Raw genomic sequence first — 19274 nt, 5'->3', positions numbered from 1 at the left:
AGTTGACTCCTTGCTACTGGGATCACCTCTACGTTGCAAACACATGGAGATTTACCTGTCTCAGGAACATCGAGACAGTATCCGATCCCTAGTTACCCAGATTCAAAGGGAGCGAGTAGTCACCATAGCAACTCTTTCTCAACTGCTAGGAAAGATAATTTCCTGCATAGCAGTAGTTCCTTGGGCTCGACTCTACTCCAGAACCCTACAATGGTTCTTGCTCCCATTCCAGAGACTAGGCACCAGTTTCTCCATCCACAGGGTAAGGGTCCCGTCACAGATCCTGAAATCCCTCCAGTGGGAGGTCTCCCCAGAGATGGCCAAGGGGACCTTATACAAGGAGCCCAACCGATTCATCCTAACATCGGATGCCAGCCTGTTTGGCTGGGGAGCGTACCTGTAATCCCAGTTGGCCCAGGGTCGTTGGTCCCGGTCAGAACTGAAGCACAACATAAACTGGTTGGAGCTCAGAACTCTACATCTGGCTCTACACCACTTTAGCAGTGCAGTGGCAAGGCAACAAGTTCTAGTCCTCACGGACAGCGTGGCGGCAAAAGCCCATATCAACAGGCAAGGGGATACCCACTCCAGGTCCCTCATGGCCAAGGATCAATTGTTGGGAACCTGGGCGGAGACCAACCTCTCACCCCTCAAGCCGAATACATTTCGGGAGAGACGAATCGGCAAGCGGAGTTCTTGAGCAGGGCAACAGTGGACCACTCTGGCGCCTGCACCCGGATCTCTTCAGGGAGATATCGGAGAGCTTTGGTCATCCAGTGCTGGACTTGTTTGCTATCCCGGCGAATGCCCAGCTCCCGAGATTCTTCTCCCGGTTCCCGTCTCCAGGGGCGAAAAGGGTAGATGCCCTACGCAGCCCATGGCCCAGAAAGCCCCTGTATGCATTCCCTCCTCTCCCTCTGATCCAGGCAGTTATCCGGAAGATACTGCAGGAATGGGCAGAGGTGATACTCATTGCTCTTCACTGGCCAAGATGGCCGTGGTATGCCGACTTCGTAGGTCTCTCGATCTCTGCTCCATAGAGGATACCCAAAGATCAAATCTCGCTCAGCCAGGGGGTTCTACAACATCCAGAGCCTCAGCAGCTCCAGCTAACCGCCTGGCATTTGAAAGGAGACTCCTATCAAAGGAGACCTACTCATCAGATGTGATTACCATGATTCAGGCTTCAAGTAGGCCTGCAACTACTAGAATCTATGATTCCTCATGGAAGAATTTCTATAAATGCTGTGGGAGACAGCAATTAGATCCAACTACAATTCTTGTTCCAGGAATTTTGGGATGATTTACTGGAGGAACTTAAGAAGGGTTTGGCACCCAACACAATCCGCAGACAAGTTGCTGCTCTGTCCACGGTGCTCACATATGGCAACTCAGAGCCCTTGGCTCAACACCCTATGGTACGTTCCTTTGTCAGGGGAACAATCAACAGCAAACCGCCCGTGGTTCACAGATATCACTCTTGGGACCTGTCCAAGGCTCTCACTTCACCTCCATTTGAGCCCATCAGAACCTCCACTCTACAGTTCTTGACGCTCGAGGTCGCCTTCCTAGTAGCCGTCACATTGGCTAGGTGCATCTCGGAATTGGCACTTTCTCAATTAGAGATGACTTATGTATTTTTCATAATGACAAGGTAGTCCTACGCTTAGGGCTCAGGAACTTGTGCTGCCAGATTTTTGTCCTGAGGCGTCCCATGATTTGGGATATAAATGGCGCACCTTGGATGTTCGCAGAGCCTGGCATCGCTATATTAAGCGAACTGCCTCTTTTCACAAGTCTGCCTTATTCGTTTCATTCCACCCCTCTTCAGGGGGTCAGAAGGTGACTGCCTCTACTATCAGCAGATGGATTATTAGGGCTTGCATAGCAGGGACGTACCAGACGCACTCCTTGCCAGTTCCAAGATGGCTTACTGCACACTCCACTCGCAGTGCAGCAACTTCAGCGGCGTGGGCGACACAGGCGTCCATCGAAGAGATATGCAGGGCAGCAGCGATGTAGTTGTCCCCTTCCCCATTTGTGAGGCATTATAACTTACATAAGTTCGCCTCGGCAGATGCTTATTTTGGCAGGAGACTCCTCCAAAGCGTAGTAACAGATAGTGGGAAACAGGCCCAGTCTTGTTCCTGCCCATAGGGACAGTGAGGCTTTGGTATGTCCCATCTGTGGATTCTCCATTCATCATGCTGGAGAAGGGGCGTTGTCTTACCTGAACACCTTTTCTCAGCATGACGATGAAGAATCCACTCCCCCCCTAAGGTCCATCTGGTCCTGTGTCAGGGGAATTTGAGCCACCACCTTGAAATGTCATCAACTGCTGCACCTTCATCGTGACTGGGGATTTCTAGCCTGAGGAAGAGAGGCGTGGCAAAGGTTGATTGACTTAGTCTCTAGGGTAGAAAGGCAAGATCAATCCATCTGTGGATTCTCCATCGTCTTGCTGAGAAAAGGCGTTCAGGTAAGACAACGCCCCTTCACATTAAAGCCTGAAAAAAGCTAAGGCTACTTCCTGCAAGCTTTGAAATACTCTTATGAATAATTTTGGAAATTGCTGTATGCCTGAATGTGCTGGGAAGTTTATAGTAATGAAGAATGAACTAGTTATTTTTTAAAAATGTAATATATTACAAGGCAAGAAACTGCTTTAGATTTGAAAGCAAAGAAAGCTCTTTGGAGCTACAGGAATTTAAATGTGGCATTTGTGTACAATTTATAAAATAGCCACATCTTTTCCCAGATTATGTGGCTATTCCCTACAGCTGCCATGGCACCCTGGCAAAAAAGTTATTTGGTTTAAGAAATTGCAGGTCAGTATGTATTCATGTTCTGTGCTCCAAAATGTCTTTTTGGCCTTAAACCAAAAGCACCACATAACCAGATTGTATTGCATTGATTACATTTATATTTATTTATATTATCATACACATGCTACGGATTTTAATTTTGCAGACTGTTTTTCTCAATTGAGTACAATTTTAGCAACATAACGTACACATTTGTTCATATAACTTATTTGAAGGCATTTTTGTTACAAAAGAATGAGTGACTAATATTTAGTTAATTACTGTTTCAGAAAGTCATCATTTGTCATTTACACATTTTCTTCTTCTATTCCAGCTTCTTGTAAATGTTGGTTAATAGCACAGCGGGCAGAACTTTGTACAGCTATGAAGAATTATCAAAAAGCCCTTCATGATGCAGAAATACTGTGTCAAAATAAACCCCATTGGCCTAAGGTACAGTATCTGTTTGCAAGTTGGCAGTTAAGAAAAAAAACAAAATATCTCTGCGTATAAAAAAAGGGATTTTTTTCCCCTCACATATAATTTAAATCTCTTCAGCGAGGGTTTCTAGCCTGGTGCCTTAACTATTACAAAAACTGGCTCTTTACTAGCTGCCCTCAATTCTTTGGGGATACGTAGTGTCTCTAAAAATATGTAAGAGACATAAAATGATATTGAAAGTAATTGCAGCATTACTTGTTATTCCCTTCTGTAATTTGTTAAAGTGTGCAAAGCCTAATAGTTTGACTTAGATGCATTTCCCACACTAAAATGTATCACATGGGATTAAAATTTGCACCCATCATTGTTTCCCTTTGCACCTTTGTTTCTTATCTTCATTTTCTGTTCTGTTTTGAAATACCATCATGCTTGTAAGAGGTAAAGACACTCTAGCCAATATTTCTTGGAATCATGAAGCTTGAGCTCCTTATCTCATTCCTTCTTTCTATGTATGCAGAGTCATTATGTCAAAGCACAAGCTCTTTCTGGATTAGGAAGGATTGAAGAAGCATTGAAGGAATTTCTTTATTGTGTTGCCTTAAATCCTGAGTGGAATTCAATGAAGATGGAAGCCCAAAAGGTAGAATATTATACTTTTTGTCCATAATTAAAGTGTGATGTTTTTATGTACTTGGTTTTTAGCCTCTACAGCTATCAGACCCATGTAAAATAAAAGTTGTAAGTGAAGTATTAATTATTTGATTATTCAGTTTTTTTATTTTGCTTTTTGGTCACTGAAAGCCAGTGATTGGCTGAATGGAAACCAAAGCTATTGGGTAAACAGATGTTAATATTTAACACAGTAACATGAACATTCTAATTAATATAATTTAGTCTAACTGGTGGCTGGGTGACTTTGCGTCAGTCACTTTTTCTTAACTCAGGAAGGAAAAAGTATGCTCACCACCTTGAGTTATTCATAAAAATAATAAAGGGATGATAAAAAATAAATAACGAAATAAAGTAGCCAGTGAATTAGATATTCATAATTATTTTCCATTTTCACTGTTGTCACTCCCTTTTCTGAATTTTCCATTGGCTGGATTTGTTGGTCAATTAAGTCCTCTGTCTTTCTATATAAATCAGAAGAAATTTGAGAAGGAAGAAGAACAGATTGAATGGAAGATAAACCTATCAGGACAATTGTGAAAAATTGGAGTAATATTAGGGAGGCAATCTAATGAATACAAATGGGCTAGTTCTTCCCAAAAAACTGCAACTAAATGGTCTTTCTTATTTCAAATATATATATATATATATATATATATATATATATATATATATATATATATATATATATATATATATATATATATATATATATATAATAATAATAGAGGGAGAACTATTTGATGATTTAAAAGCACTGGCATGGAAGGCTAATTGGCAAAGGAAAAAAGCCTGAGTAAGGCTGAAGAAAATTAGGGTTTTGATTTATTAAATTAGATGGTTTAATATGGTGGAAAATAGATAACTTTTAGAAAACAGAACAAGACTATACTCAAATAGATAAGATGTGTATTTAGAATATTAGATTTTGTTATGAAAAGGGAAAAAAGAAGACATTGAGATAAGGGAAACTTTGGTTCCTAAAGCTTGGAAATTATAAATATCAAATGTTAATTTGACTATTGATGGGAAATTAAAGCTTGGGAAAAAAGCAATAACAGGACATTGATTGTATATAAGGATTGAACGTAAACACAATTAAGATATGTATAAGCTAAAATTTATTGATAAATGTAATAATGATGTTTTTACTTAGTTGATAATATTAAGAACTGTATTAGCCTAATAGGAGATAGTAGATATTAAGGGAAAAAGAAAGAAAATATCTGATGTTGTAACTTGAGATTTGTACTAAAGATTTACGCATGTTATCAAACTATTGATTAACCCAGCCACCACGTTGCTTTTTAAATACTTAATTGTAAAATTAGAAAACTAATAAAATATTATAAAAAAAGATATTCATAATTATTAATCTGCATCTGTCAGCCTTCAAGCACCATTCAACCATGAATAAACTTCCAACTAGGAAATATCATGACATTTGAAACAACCCTACATTTAGCGGTCTTGTTTTCATTTTCCTTAATGGGATAGTGGAGCGGATAACAGTTTGGCACATGATTACATATGAATGTAGAATTCTGGAGGAGGGAAATGAAATAGGAAACAGATAAAGTAAAATTTGTAGGTTGCCAAAAAAATTGATCTTATATGGTAAGATATATATTCCATCATTGTTTGTATAAGTATCCTTTTTGAAATCCTTTTTGTATGAGCTGAATTTTATGATATTTCTATTTTTTTTAATCTAGATAATGTGTGAGATGTTTTTTCCAGCATTTGAAAATATTCCTGATAGTTTAACAACACCTTTTTGTAATCGGACCTCTTATACAAGATTGAAACCTGCATTTCTAAGTAGCATAAATACACAGTCTTCTAGTGAAGATGGGTCAACAGCAGAGAGCTCAAAGGTACTTAACACATGAGTCTGCTCTTTATTTCAGGGCATTATATATAGCATTTTATTATATTCAGTATTATATTCAGAAGTGTACCATTATCTAGTTTAATTTTAGTTTTAGTTTAGTTTGGGAAGGACATAGTTTCCCAAAGAAAACTGATTAATAATGGAATAGAATGGAATGGAAACTAAAAGTAGTGATTGGTTACTAAGATTACTAAAATGAATATATTATAAAAATCACCAAAATGGATGTATTTCATAAAAAAAATTATGATTCAATATAAGTTAACATTTGCATATTTGGAGAGTTCTTTTTAACAGCAGATATTAACTGTGGGCACTAGGTTCCAGTTGCAACCATGGGAAGTTACTCTGCCTTCTCCCTATATTATACATTTCTGAAATCTCATGGATGTGTGGCAAAATTTAAGGTTTTGGTGGGTTTTGAAGTGAGCACTCCATCATCATATACTATCCATTTGTGGGTTCCTAATTTAAATATATACTTGGTAACTATGTTTGCTGTTGAATCCATAATTCTAGAAAACCTGTATTAAAATACAATCCATCCTTTTGTATTCAGGCAAAGTACAGTAGTGGCCAAAATTGTGGAAACCTTTTGGGGAAAGTGTACAGTAGAAATGCCACCTTTGGTTAAGTTTCCACCAATTTTTCTTCTAATTTCTTTATAACTGTAGCCTTGTTCACTTAATAATACTATTTTACATCGCTTTCTGGGCAACCAGTCAACTCTTTGCACCATTACTTTAATTTTATTATGTTTTACAAGCTCACTAAATGAAAGGAAAAAAAACCCAACCAACTTGATAGTGATAACATAACACACTGACAAATGTCCTCCTCTTAGCTTCAATACATGACATCAATAACTGAATCCTATTGTGATCTGATTGGCTCATTGCCAAAACAAGATGACACCTGATTGGCTCTCTAAACACTCATGCTCATTGGCTACAATCAGATGAAGGAAAGCTACCTGATATCAACCTAAGCAAGTTGTGCTTCCTTTATCTGGTTATTTGGCTATAACTTTTCATAGAATACAGTGCAGATAATTGAACAAACTTTGTTGCATTACATTCTTGATTAAATATATAATTTTATGGTACTACTCCAAAAAAAGTGATGTTATTAGCCATTAAACTTCAAAAATACACTTTTCCCAAAAGGTTTCCACAATTTTGGCCACTACTGTATGCAGAGAAAGCTTTACCTGAGCAGCTGATTCACTTAGTTTCTGAAATATCCATATAGTCCAGTCCATATTTTTTATTATTATTTATATTATATATAAATAATAGAATTGATAGAAATAGTCCCAGCAGAAGTCATATAATAAGTTACCAAACTGTTAGTTCTGAATCATCGCTATGATCAACAAAGGTATGTCTACAAAAGACACATTTTGTCTTTATGTATTTATTTATAAACAAATGTATTTATTTTAGGAGACCATGTTGAGGTTAACAAGAAATCCTTCCCAAGAGAATGATGTCTATCGCTGTATTGATTCTTCAATTTCCCATCATGAATTCTACTTTGAAGAGAACAAGAAAACTTTAGGAAAAGTCCTCTCCAGCCTACCCAGTGCAAACTTGAAAAGAAAATTTTCTACTGATGTGGGAGACTTACAGAATCTGGATGTCCCGAGCAAAATCCCCAGAAAAGGTCTGTTGCAGCCTTTTACATGCTGTCCATTTTGGTTTTTTGTTACTGCTGCTGTATTTATTTTAGAGCGAAAAACCTACAATTTTGGCTAGTTATGGAATATTTTGCCAAAGTCAATCTAGCAATTCCTATTTTAAACTGAGTAAGTTAAATTGCTCAGTATTTTGTGTAAGAAAAAACATAATAATTTTCAATTTACATAAAATGAAAAGGAGTATAATGTGACATTCTTTATTCTTGTAGTTGTAAAGAATAAAACAAGTTATAATGATTAGGATAGACTAGAATATAAAAAACTGAAATTATTAATTTTAATAATTTCAATATAAATAATAAATTTTAATATTGATCAAACTGAACAAAATATACAAGCTATGGTCTGGGTTGTCTTTTGCTTTAAATAGCAGATTCCAAATAGGCGGGAATAGTTATGGCATTTTGTCACACCATAGACTAAGTTATTTTGTAACAAAACATTTTGTAGATTGGTATCCATAACTGCATAGACATTAAACTTTCTAGTTGCGTGTCTCAAATCTTTCTTTAATTTTTCTGAACAGAAGTTAATCTAAATCATTTATTTCTCTAGAATTGATTATTTGCACTCATTTTAATTCTTCAGTAATGCACAGTATTAGTCCTGTGTTCCTGTCTGATAATTTTAGAACTCACTGGAAATTTTTAGTTTTGAAAGACCTGATGCATCCTCCTCCTCCTTTTTTGATACTTTGAATTATCTAATGAGGTCATTCAGAAAATGAGTCATATTTATTTCAAATGTTCTTTTTTTATTTAAGATGGAGATGCTACTTGTGGAAACTCAGCTTCTCTTCCCATAAAAGAGATTCCTACAAATCTTATGGATGCATCTGACTTTGAGTGTTCCCTTTGTATGAGGTATTAACAAGCTGCATAAAATGTATTATTCTATAGGATTTAAATTTCAGCAGCAGTTCCATGTATCTTACCTTCTCTGGACTTGAAGCATAAGTAGACTGAAGCTGGATTTATCATCACACAAATGCCGTGATTTATGTTATGTCAGATATCATGACAGAAGTATGTAAGTCACAGTATCCATGTGATGACACATTACAGTCGTATAATTTTGATATTGTAATTTTCTTATAGGGACTGTTTGCCTAGGTTAATACTTAGATGGAAAACAACCAAACAATTCCATTCCAGAAAAAGCAAATGTCCATTCTGTTATTTTGTGCTTGATGGACATTTTATAATTCTGTTAAGTTGTATGGAAAGCTGCTGTATATCTTCTGAAGAGATACACACTATGTTAATTTATTAAATAAGAAATAATACACTAATATAATTTTAGCTCATTAACTTTAATTTTATAGTAAGAATTCATCATTTGTCTTACATTATTGAGCTCAGAAACAGTTTTTGAAAATGAATGTATCCTAACTTGAGAAATAAGCATTTCCTCAATAAGAATGGGCTAATTGGGTGGTGGGTGCATGATAATACCCCATACTGCTAGAAAGACTATTATTATTTCTGAAATAATAATAAAAAACAGTGCATTTGAATTCAAGACAGTTTCAATGTAAAATATTTTGCACACTCATAGTTACATGGATCACATAGGAAAACTTTCTCGATGTACAGATGAATGGATATATAAAATTGTTATTTTCATGTCTTGTTCAGGTTATTCTATGAGCCTGTCACTACTCCTTGTGGACATACGTTCTGCCTCAAATGCCTTGAACGTTGTCTGGATCATAATCCCCACTGTCCGCTTTGTAAAGAAAAGCTCTCAGATGTAAGTCTTCCCCATCCCATTTCCAGAAGTTGCTTAAATGAAAGGGGTTGTGTTTCTTGAACCTTTAAAGGCCCATTTATCCCCTTAAACCACCTCCAAAAAGGGGGAGAATTGATCTGATTTTTGGAGCAGGCTTCAGAGTGTTTTTTTTTAAGGGTGCAATACAAAAGTTCAATAAGCCCAGTGGTGGGATTCAGCCAGTTCGCACCAGTTCAGTAGAACCAGTAGCTAATTTTTTGTTGCCCAGGCCCAGAATGGACTTCCGAAAGCGGCATCCACACAGAGAACTGGTTGTTCACTTATTTGAATCCCACCACTGAATAAGCCCATTTAATGCTTGAAAGTTCCACGTGAAAATTACAACCCGGCTGATTCTAGTGTCTTGAAACTGGAAGTGGGGAGAAACAAATGTGACTCACCATAGTACAGATAGGTAGTATTTAAATATGTGTGGTGTTTGACTTAAGTGCCAAACAAGAAGAAAAAAGGTAGATTTCTTTTGCATCACCTTAATATATAACAGTGTTTCTCAACGTTGGGCACTTGTTGTGTAAACTTCAATTCCCAGAATTCCCTACCTGGCTGGAGAATTCCAGGAGTTGAAGTCTACATATCTTCAAGTGGTGAAGGATGGGAAACACTGCTATGTATTTCAGAGTTATTTTCTGAAGAAGCAATTGTAGAATAATTAAATGACCACTTCAAGTGCTTATAATAGCCACTTAAAACCATAACCAATAAATCACTAAATACAGTAGTGATTTAGTAGTTATGGTTTTAAGCGCTTGACTGTAATATTCTGTGCAAATTCCTGATTCCATCCTAGAGTGTTAAAATATAAAAACATTTACTTTACCATTAGATTCTATTTCCCAGGCCATTCTAATTACTGATCAGTAGAATAGCTAGAACTGAATAATTTGGATTCTTGAACTCCCTTTATAGTTTTTGGCAAATCGAACTTACAAAAAGACCATCCTTACTGAAGAATTAATAGTTCGCTACTTTCCAGAAGAATTATCTGAAAGGAAAAAGGTTTATGAAGAAGAAATGAAGGAATTATCAAAGTAAGCAATCTTCATTTACAAAGAGAATATTAATAAAATTAAGTGGGTTTATTTAAATAACTTGTGTATATTTTCATATTTATAGTTCTCTGATCTTCAGACAAAAAATATTTTATTTTAGGATGTTGGTATTATATATGTGAAAGAAGACATTTTGACACTAATGTGCCAGTTCTTCCTTTGTCTTGGTTTTTCATAGAAAGTTTGATTAGAGAACCTGCACCTAAAAATCATTTGGAAACCCAGTTCTTGTTTTGTACAAAGTTTGCTCAGCCTTTATGAAAAGGTTGGTAGCTGGAAAGACCATTGGAAGCAGTCCTTAACCCCTTTATACAATCAATATACATGTGTGGGTCAGGAATGCCCTCCATATGAATTGGAACACTAATTTAGTTGAAGCACAAAGCCTGTGAACGAAACTTTTACAGAAGTGCCATAAATATATTCTGATATTTGTTGCAAAAACTGGAGAACCACATAGTAGTTTTCTGTAACAGATAAAGTTATTGTTTGGAGGATAAATATGGAGGATAAAAATTCTTTGTAAAAAAATAAAGTTGATAGAGTGGGATTCTTATGGGATCAAACTGTTGTTAATTTTATTCTAAATCCCATATTGTCTATGTATGCAATAATATACATCAGATGTATTTCTTGCTACACCTGATTTTAGTTGTGTAGTTGATTGAAATAATAATTATGTAACAAGCAGGCATACTACAGAATGAAACATCAATTTTCCCACAACCAATAATACCAATTTTATGAGAACTATAGCATGTTCCAAATTTCCAATTTGCCCACTACCCATAAAATGTTGCCTTAAGCATGTACAGTAAACTTAGAATATTTCAGCTGAGCATGGTCTTTGCTATGTTTAGATAGTCTTCTCTTGTATTTGTCAGTAACAGAAGAGAGATCCAGGGAAGCTGAGTGAAAACACAAATACAACAAAACTTATTACATAAGTAGTTTTAAAATGGATTTCAATTATTTGTTTTAATAGATATTGAACTGCTTTAGCATAAAAGTAAATCTTTCTTCTCTTGCAGTCTGAATAAAGATGTTCCCATTTTTGTATGCACTATGGCTTTCCCTACCATTCCTTGTCCTCTTCATGTCTTTGAGCCCCGTTATCGATTAATGATAAGAAGATGCATGGAAACAGGCACTAAACAATTTGGCATGTGTTTAACTGATGAACTGAAAGGGTAAGCTAAGGATTTGGAACTCCTTTATAAAATACACCCATGCATTTCTGGGTGCAAAAATGGTATAAGGGCTTATGCCCAACAGATATGGGAAAGTGGTCTCATCAGAAAATGGGGGCTGTTATTTCTTGTCCAGTGTTGGGGCATATAGCAAGATCTAGCAGTGTTTGGGCATATACCAAGATCTAGTACTTAGCTGATCGATAAGAATGTCAGTGTAAATTTTCTATTTGGGAGAAGTGCATAGTGTTTAGGGAAAAATGGGAATTGAAATCCAGCTCATTTGAGGGATATTTGATTGAGACAGGTAATCTAGATGCAGCATCAAAAGAACTCAAGCAGTAATTTCATAGCTTTTTACAGAACTGGAACAAGCAATATTTCTACAATCTTTGTATCTCTTATTATTATTAGGCCTAATAATTCCTTTTACAACTTCATTCCAAATGTACTTAGGCGGGCTACGGAGAATCTATAAGGCTAAAATATATTTAGAATCACAGCCTTAATATGGCCTTGTCCCTTCAGGTTTGCAGATTATGGCTGCATGTTGGAAATCAGGGATGTGAAGTTTTTCCCTGATGGACGCTCAGTTGTTGATACAGTTGGTGTTCGGCGTTTTAGGGTCTTATGCCATGGTCAGCGAGATGGATATAATACTGCAAATATTGAATATTTGGAAGATGAAAAGGTAATGTTTTAGTGTAGTAGTTTTTTGTTACCTCAACTATTGAAAATAAGTTTTGTGAGCTGTCCCTTGTCTTCTAAATTACAGGACAGCCCATACAGTAATCTAACTTTTTGCTGGCTTTTGTGGTTTTCTTCTTTAGCTGTTGCATAATTAATTTTTTAACCCAAAGCTGAAATTATTTTTCCCCTTTTGTTTCCATTCCCTTATTAAAGTGATCAGCACCAAATTCCTTTAATAAACCATCTTTTAAAAATCAAAATGCCATATTCAGAAGTTTTAAATACTCAATTCAATACTAAATCCTAACATGTTAAAAATATATTCCTAAAGAGATTTTACAGCATTACTGTGCAGTTGTTCAGTTGCCCCTGTTCCAGGGTAGTGTTTTAAATAAGGAAATGGCATTACAGAAGCGTGGTCTAAAGGAAATAGGAATATGAAAAACAGATATTCCATCCAAATTTCTTTCTGTTTATATATATATTTTACACAGACAGGAGATTTTTAAGCAAAACATGTTAGGAATGCCATTTTCTAATCTGCTTGCAAATTATATCAGATCTTTGAATGTGTAGCACCAGCTCTCTTCTTTAAACAGATGCAAAAGTATTAGCAAGCTCTATCAGATCACATGTTCCTTAAGCATGCTTTGGTCAGTGGCTTTTAATCCTATTAATTTATATGATTGGTTTCTCTAAGAGTGTAATGTAAAGCAGCTCTTAAGAGAAATACACAAAGAATAGGCTCTCCCTTACTCATGAAAGTTAAAATTAAATGGACTGGCATTTTAGATGACCAATAGTGTGATCCAGAGTTAGCATTTTACTGTCATTTCTCAAATGTAATTCAAATAATTCATATATATTTAAAAAATCTGCAAACAATTTTTATATCTGTACTGAAAAATGTTAGTTCCTATGTTCTGTACTTTTCCACATCAGTCTTCATCATTGATTGTGAATGTTGGAAAACAATCTACTAAGTGATAAATTGGCAAACAGTCCCAGTAATCAGCTATTTTCACTATTATCTTTCTGAATACTGAACACCTGAAGTTATCCATGCTGCTTTCTTAGAATTTTGGGCTTATTCAAAAGAGAGGTGATTTTAAAAAGTCCCCTGTTTAGTATATTTAAAAGTAATTCTTTTTAAAATGGTATTTGATTTTGTTATGCTGTACATAACATGCATTTATTTAAAAATCATTTTCATAACTCAAATCAGGTTGAAGGGGCAGAGTACGAAGAGCTGGTCCGCATTCATGATTCCGTTTACGATCAAGCTGTATCCTGGTTTACTTCTCTTAAAGACAATATGAAAGCACAAATTTTAAACCATTTTGGACCAATGCCAGGGAAAGAACATGAGCCGCAGGTAAATATGCACTGGTATATCAATGCTAAAAATATACAGGGTACAATTGTAAATGCCATAGTGAATAATATATGCAAATAATTCACTTAAGTAAGTGTTTAATTTAAAATCTGTGAAGCTAAAATGTTTATAAATTAAGTTGTGTGAAAATATAGGGCAGGGGTGTCAAACTCAATTTCATTGAGGGCTGCATCAGCCTTGCGGTTTTCCTCGGGGGGGCGTGTAGGTCTGGCCAGGGTGGGCATGGCCTACTGGATTGGCATGGCTGGAGTGGGTGTGGCCTACTGGGTGAGCATGGCCAGCTCTACATCGTTCGCGTCAAGGGTGCCCGTGGGGGCCTGGGCAGGAGTGGGACAGATCTGAGGGTCTCTGGCAGAAGGGGATGGGACCAGGGCAAGCACCTGTCCATTTCCCTCCATTCTCCTGGTGTCTTGCTTTCCCTCCTTTCCTCTCTGCTTGCTCCAATTTGGGCTGGGGGGGAGCATAGGTACGTTTATAATTGTACTTATAACTGCTATAAAGAAGATCAGAAGCCACTTTTTCGTACCTTTTTTCTTTCTCTTCTATTTTTCATTTTTTTTTCTTTCTTGCACTTTTAGCTCTGATTTCTTTCTTTTTCTTTTTTTCTTCCTTAGTCTACATTAATTTAACCTTTGTTTTTCAAACTGTTAATAAAATTATATAGGTAATTATAGACAGCCACTGGCAAGCAGTTTGCTGTGTTACCTGAAAAAGACACCATGAGTAAATCTCAAGAGTTTAGCTCCTGTACAAGTCAAAATCCAATAACGAGAAGTATCCTTTATAATATGATAGTTAGAAAAACAATTATTGTAAAACTCTGCTGGTAGGAATTCATAATTTGGTTTTCAGACACACACAATTCCTGAAAATACATAGGTGGCTATTTAAAATGTGCCCTGTTCTTGTTTACTTTTAAATTTAAAAAAGATCGATTACATTACAAAATCCAATTACATTTCTGTTTTTGAGATTGTATTTTGGGCTATTGTAAGATGCAGTGTATTCCCTACTGGAACCTTAATTCCATTTCATTTTGCTTACATGGACTGATACTTGTTTTTACAACAGCATTTGGACAAATTGTGTATTAACAGTTTAGATTAGTTTTGTTTCCTTGGTTGCATTTACCTTTTCTTAGACTATGAGTCATATGTTTATGTTACAGTACATAATGAAATTACTCCCTTAAAACCAATAAGACAGTTCTGCAAAAAATAGTAATATAAATTTTACTTTAATGTTGTGTTTCTTCCTTATTTGTTTCTTTAAATTTGTTGTATTTCTGTGGCCTTTAAATCCCTTTTAAAACGAAGTTGTCATGGTTCCGATACATGAAACCGGTAAAAGAACTTCAAGGCAAGAATTCTTCCTTAAAGGAGCAAAATGGAAAAGGCCAGCGCATAGCACAATTCAATATGTGGCTAAAGGAGTGGTGTAAAAGGGAAGGCTTTGGATATATTAGTCACAATGTCTGTAGCTGGTCCAATGAAAAGATGTACAAAAAAGATGGTTTGCATCCATCAAAGAAAGGGACTGAGTTACTTGGCTATAAATTCACAGATTTTCTGGAGGAACATTTAAACTAAACAGCGGGGACAGTGAGTTAATTGATACAGAACAACCCTGTCCGGAGCAATCTAAAAAATATAGTCAGTGCATGTAAGAATACCAACCTTGCTGTCAAGCAAAATCAAGCCTCTAATAGCGAGTGCCACACAAAGAGCACTAACCAAATAGGTGGTAAGACAATAGGGGAACTCAGGCACCACACAGGTTATGTAAAAAGTAAACACAGGGCCAGTCATAAAGGACTCAAATGTCTATACACCAATGCATAGAGCATGAATAGCAAAGAGGGTGAACTAGAAATTCAGGTTAATGAGGGCAGATATGATATTGTTGCCATTACGGAAACATGGTGGGATGAAACCCACACATGGAACACACAGCTAGAGGGATTTAAATTATTTAAAAGAAACAGACCAAATAAAAGAGGAGATGGAGTTGCTTTCTATATAAGAAATACATCTCTACAGAAATAGAGCACAACAATGATAAAAACTGTCTTGAATGCATTTGGGTCAATATAAAAGGGGGAAAAATGACATTGCCATAGGTGTATACTACAGGCCACCCAACCAACCAGAGGAAATAGATGAACTTTTTGCTAGTCAGCTAACTAAAGTATGTAGGAAGCACATCACAATAGTAATGGGGGACTTTAACTACCCTGACATCAACTGGGAGACAAACTCTGCACCAAGTGGAAGATCAAACAGGTTCCTGGCAAACCTAGCAGACAACTTTGTCTCCCAAAAAGTAGAGAAGGGAACTAGGGGATTAGCCATTTTGGATCTAATTTTCACTAACAGAGATGAAATGATAGAAGATGTTGAAGCCATAGGAATCCTGGGAGGAAGTGATCATGCAATATTGGAATTCAACATTATGGAAGCACAGGCAATAAAACACAGTCAAGCTAGAGTCTTGGACTTCAAGAGAGCTAATTTCAATAAACTTAGAGAGGGCTTGGGAAGTATTCCATGGATGAGAATCCTCAAGGGGAAAACAACTCAAGAAGCTTGGGAAATTTTGAAAAATGAGATAATAAAAGCCCAGTCTAGCACAATACCAACAAAGAGGAAAAATAACAGCTCTCAAAAGAAACCAGCATGGCTGCATAAAGAACTCTCTGACAAATTGAAAGATAAAAAGGACAAGTATAAAAAGTGGAAAGAGGGGCACATAACTAAGTCAGAATATCAGCAAATAGCCCGAGCCTCCAAAGATGAAGTGAGGAAAGCCAAAGCTCAAAATGAACTAAGGCTTGCGACCAAAGTCAAAAATAACAAAAAAGCTTCTTTCAACATGTAAAAAACAAGAAAAAAGTGAAAGAAATGATTGGTCCATTAGTGGGTGAAAGTGGCAAGAAGGTGACAAGCAACAGGGAGAAAGCAGAACTATTTAACTCGTTTTTTGCATCTGTCTTTACACAAAGGGAAAAAAACAGACCAACCTATCAAAAATAGTGCCACAAAAAACAGAATAGAAACACAAGTTAAGATAGGCAAGAAAATGGTAAGTGAGCACCTGTCCAGCCTAGACGAGTTCAAATCTCCAGGACCAGATGGATTACACCCCAAGGTTCTCAAGGAACTGGCAGATGTGATCTCAGAACCACTGAACTATATTTTTCAAAGATCCTGGAGCACAGGGGAACTACCAGAGGACTGGAAAAGAGCTGATGTAGTTCCCATCTACAAAAAAGGGAAAAAATGGACCCAGGAAATTACAGATCTATCAGCCTGACCTCAATACCTTCGAAGATCCTGGAAAAGATAATCAAACAACGAATAAACGAACACCTAGAGGCAAACAAAGTCATTACTAAAAGCCAACATGGGTTTGTCAAAAATAGATCATGCCAGACAAATCTTGTTGCATTCTTTGACCAAGTAACAAAATTAGTGGATCAGAGGAATGCTGTGGACATAATTTACTTGGACTTCAGTAAGGCATTTGATAAAGTAGATCACAACCTACTACTTGACAAGATAGAAAAATGTGGGGTAGAAAGCACCACCACCAGATGGATCCGTAGCTGGATGACCGGCCGTACTCAGCGTGTGGTCCTCAATGGAACCGCATCTACATGAGGGAAGTGTGTAGTGGGGTGCCCCAGGGCTCTGTTCTGGTCCCAGTGCTCTTCAACATCTATATCAACGATTTGGACGAGGGGATAGATGGGGAACTCATCAAATTTGCAGACAACACCAAGCTGGCAGGAATAGCCAACACTCCAGAAGACAGGCTTAAGATACAGAAGGATCTGGATAGACTTGAACACTGGGCGCTATCTAACAAAATGAAATTCAATGGTGAAAAAAGCAAGGTTCTACATTTAGGCAAGAAAAACCAAATGCACAGGTATAGTATAGGGGGTACCTTGCTCAATAGTAGTAACCGTGAGAGGGACCTCGGAGTCCTAGTGGACAATCACCTAAATATGAGCCAGCAGTGTGCTGCAGCTCCAAAAAGGCCAACACAGTGCTAGGCTGCATTAACAGAGGGATAGAATCAAGATCATGTGAAGTGTTAATACCTCTTTACAATGCCTTGGTAAGGCCACACTTGGAATATTGCATCCAGTTTTGGTCACCACGATGTAAAAAAGATGTTGAGACTCTAGAAAGAGTACAGAGAAGAGCAACAAAGATGATTAGGGGATTGGAGGCTAAAGCATATAAGGAACGGTTGCTGGAATTGGGTATGTCTAGTTTAATGAAGAGAAGGACGAGGGGGGACATGATAGCAGTGTTCCAATATCTCAGGGCTGCCACAAAGAAGAGGTTGTCAAGCTATTTTCCAAGACGCCTGAAGGCAGGACAAGAAGCAACGGGTGGAAACTAACCAAAGAGAGAGGCAACCTAGAACTAAGGAGAAACTTCCTGACAGTTAGAACAATTAACCAGTGGAACAACCTGCCTCCAGAAGCGGTGAATGCTCCAACACTGGAGGTTTTAAAGAAGAGACTGGACAGCCATTTGTCCGAAATGGTATAGGGTTTCCTGCCTGAGCAGGGGGTTTGGACTAGATGACCTCCAAGGTCCCTTCCAACTTTACTACTACTACTACTACTACTACTACTACTACTACTATTATTATTATTATTATTAAGAACATTTTATTAGGAAACAAAGTATCGGCACTTACATAGTTGAACCCAAAACTGAAATTCCCTCCTCCCAGATACAAAGTAACAAGTTGCAATTCCCATCCCACAAATGCTGTCATAAATCACATTCCCCAATTAATACAAGACACGGGATTTTCTTCGCCAAGATTTTATCAGACCATGTCCTTGAATTCCCACACTTCTACATTGTTATGGCTAGCTAAACCCTCAAACATTTACCCCATCCCCCCTTCTACATCTGAACTCTAAAAGAATAGGAAAGGCACGCTAGAAGCAAAAGTAAAAATGGCTGCTGATTCTCAGTTGTCAGAGCGACGACATCCATTGTCACAGTGTTGACAGAAGTCATGCCCAAAATAATGGTTAAGAAATCGCATTTGAGGTAGGAGCTGCATAATTATTTTTGTTGGCCAAGAGTTCCAGGAGGAGAACAATTACAGATAATCCCTGAGTTACAAGCATTCACTTAACATTCGTTTGAAGTTATGCGACCAGCTCCCCCTAGTGTTTATGAGCAAATCCCAAAATTACGAATATTGCTACACCACGGCAGTCATTTGCCTTTATGAGCGACCGCAGAGGCTCTGCAACATTCACCCTATTCCCCCCCACTCCTCACAACTGCTTCCCCCTCCTTCTTGCCGCGCCAGACTCACTTACCTTGCAAAATCTGTCTCCTCTCTGCCGCAGTTTCTTTCCCTTTGAGGGAGAGGAGAGTCAGCTTTGAAATGTTTTTCGTGTTTATTTATTTATTTTATTTATATTTAAACTTATATGCCGCCCTTCTCCCAACAGGACTCAGGGCGGCTTACAGCATATTAAAACAATACAAACACTATCCCCAATAAAAACCAATTAAAAACAAATATTTAACCGCTGTGTTACCATTAAAATTCTAATTAAAATTGTCCCTATTTAAAATTCTCCCTAGGCCAGACCCGCTTGCTGAAAA

General features: G+C 37.1%; 1 protein-coding gene across 1 annotated transcript in view; it reads left to right on the top strand.

Annotated features, from left to right (window-relative positions):
- The first annotated feature begins 2893 nt into the window (after positions 1 to 2893).
- The window catches only part of LONRF2 (LON peptidase N-terminal domain and ring finger 2), a 20747-nt gene continuing 4366 nt past the window's right edge, over positions 2894 to 19274 (top strand). Inside the window, exons 1-10 of the mRNA XM_029284281.1 lie at positions 2894 to 3257; positions 3763 to 3885; positions 5630 to 5791; positions 7254 to 7473; positions 8271 to 8370; positions 9145 to 9259; positions 10205 to 10326; positions 11379 to 11537; positions 12066 to 12228; positions 13453 to 13602. Of these exons, the coding sequence (XP_029140114.1) occupies positions 3189 to 3257; positions 3763 to 3885; positions 5630 to 5791; positions 7254 to 7473; positions 8271 to 8370; positions 9145 to 9259; positions 10205 to 10326; positions 11379 to 11537; positions 12066 to 12228; positions 13453 to 13602 (1383 nt within the window). The 5' untranslated portion in view covers positions 2894 to 3188. The remainder of the gene's footprint in view (positions 3258 to 3762; positions 3886 to 5629; positions 5792 to 7253; positions 7474 to 8270; positions 8371 to 9144; positions 9260 to 10204; positions 10327 to 11378; positions 11538 to 12065; positions 12229 to 13452; positions 13603 to 19274) is intronic.

The sequence above is a fragment of the Protobothrops mucrosquamatus genome, unplaced genomic scaffold (genome assembly GCF_001527695.2).
Source record: "Protobothrops mucrosquamatus isolate PMUCROS unplaced genomic scaffold, P.Mucros_1.0 scaffold490, whole genome shotgun sequence".
Classification (NCBI taxonomy): Eukaryota; Metazoa; Chordata; class Lepidosauria; order Squamata; family Viperidae; genus Protobothrops; species Protobothrops mucrosquamatus.
This window is presented reverse-complemented; position numbering and strand designations above follow the sequence as displayed.